Source organism: Condylura cristata, unplaced genomic scaffold (assembly GCF_000260355.1).
Source record: "Condylura cristata isolate star-nosed mole 26May11 unplaced genomic scaffold, ConCri1.0 scaffold00004, whole genome shotgun sequence".
Classification (NCBI taxonomy): Eukaryota; Metazoa; Chordata; class Mammalia; order Eulipotyphla; family Talpidae; genus Condylura; species Condylura cristata.
In genome coordinates, this window is record NW_004567105.1 from 328649 (window position 1) to 330487 (window position 1839).

At 71.3% G+C, this 1839-nt stretch overlaps 1 protein-coding gene across 1 annotated transcript in view; it reads left to right on the forward strand.

The window, feature by feature from the left end:
• BRD1 (bromodomain containing 1) overlaps positions 1-1839 on the forward strand; it is a 73613-nt gene that overhangs the window by 11493 nt on the left and 60281 nt on the right. The window contains exon 3 of the mRNA XM_012735088.1: positions 1385-1799. Coding sequence (XP_012590542.1) covers positions 1385-1799 — 415 coding nt within the window. The remainder of the gene's footprint in view (positions 1-1384; positions 1800-1839) is intronic.

Here is a 1839-nt window from a genome sequence, read left to right on the forward strand (position 1 = left end):
CGCCCGCCCCTTCCTCCACCGCGGCTCTTGTCCCGCAGCGCGCCACCACCTCTGGCCACCTGGCCCGCGCGGCCCTCGCTCCTGCCCGTGCTCCTGCGGGCGCAGGACGTCACCTCGACACCCTGTTGCGACGCTCCCACTTGCCTAGAGCCCCAGACGTCCGTCCACGCGCACTCGGCGGCTGCAGGCAGGCGCTGCTGCCCGGGGCCTGTGGCGGCCAGGGGTGCCTGGGGCTGCCTGCTCGCCTCGTGTCCTCTGGCGCCGACGGGTGTCCGGCCTCCGAGAGCCCGTGGACCGCTGCGCCGTCACCTCGGGCGTCGTGGGCGCGGGCCCGTGGCCGCTGGGTCTCCTCGTCCGTCAGCGCTGCGTCCGTGGCTGGTCACGGGGGCTCCGCCGTGGGGTCCGTGGAGGGCTGGCTCCTGGCGGGGCTGGGGAGGGTGCTGCTGACCGCCTGGCCACGGCGCTGGGTCTCCTCGTCCAGGCTACCGTCCGCGCACGCCTGCTCTGGGGCCGGGGCGCACCTGAGCCCAGCTGGGACGGCGGGGCTCCCCGGGGGCGCTCGGCTCCGGGGTCCCGTCCGGTGGGGTGAACTTGTCTGGCTCAGAGTTGAGGGCGTCTCTGCTTTCGGGGACTCCTGCCGCCGCCCCTCGCTGCTGGTGCCGTGCGTCGGTGGGCCCGGCCACTGTGGCCTCGCCGCCAGCTGCCGTCTCAGCCCGTCCTCTCCTCGCGGGAGACCCCCACACTGGCTCGCCGGCCCCGCAGCCCATTCAGGCCGTTGCAGGGCGTGGGGGGGGGTTCTGGGCCTTGTGCACGCACGCCCGCCCTCGGGCTGTGCTCTGGGCCTGGCGGCGGGCGGGGCTGGCCCCGTGCGTGTACTGTCTGGACGTCGCGGGCTGCTGGGCTGGGGCCTGCGTGACCGACCGACCGGGAGGGCGGGCGGTGTCGGCATCGGGGCGCGGGGGCACCTGCAGGCCGTGAGCGGGGCGCGGGGCGCGTCTCCGTGCGTGGCGCGTGGTGCGCGCATGCTCGTGCGCGGCGCGTGGTGCGCGCGCGCTCATGTGCTCGTGCGCGGGAGCGCGCATGCCCGCTCCTGCGCGCGGCGGGGCAGTGCGTTGCGCTCTGGCCGGTTCCGGGAGGAGCTCGCACCCCGCCCCACTAAATGGCTTTTTCGCTGTTTTCCAGGTTCTCATTTTAACCACTAACATGCTGGGTAGCTCACTCTTTGGACCCTAATTGTTTTCTCTTGCTCAACCCGGATGGAGCTCTGCGCGCGGGCGGTGCGGACGCAGAAACAGCCGCCTCCGGCGTCTCTCGTGACCCCGCGGATGGCGCTGGACGCATCATTTAACATCCTCTAACACACGCTTCGCCGCCCTGGCGGGAGCCGGTGCCACCCCGCGGGCGCCCGTCGAACCGCGCCGCCCAACCAGTAGAACTCCACCCCGAGCAGAGTAAACTTTCCAAAAGAGTCACATTTGATAATGCGCCGCGCGGCCGCCCTCCGAGCGCGCCCTCCCTCGCCAGCGGCGCTGCGCCGGCGGCCTCCGCGGGGGCGGAGCCAGCGAGCGATGTAAACAGACGCACCTCTGTTCTCTTCTGCAAATCGAAAAGTGTAAGCCCCCCCGAGTCTGCCAAGAACACTGAAACCCAGCCAACTTCTCCTCAGCTAGGGACCAAAACCTTTTTGTCTGTAGTCCTTCCGAGGTTGGAGACTCTTCTGCAGCCACGAAAAAGGTCGCGGAGCGCCTGCGGAGACTCCGAGGCGGAGGAGGGCTCCCCCGGAAAGCGCCTGGACACAGGTAAATGCGCCGCCGCGCTGCGCCGCACCGCTCTGCGCCG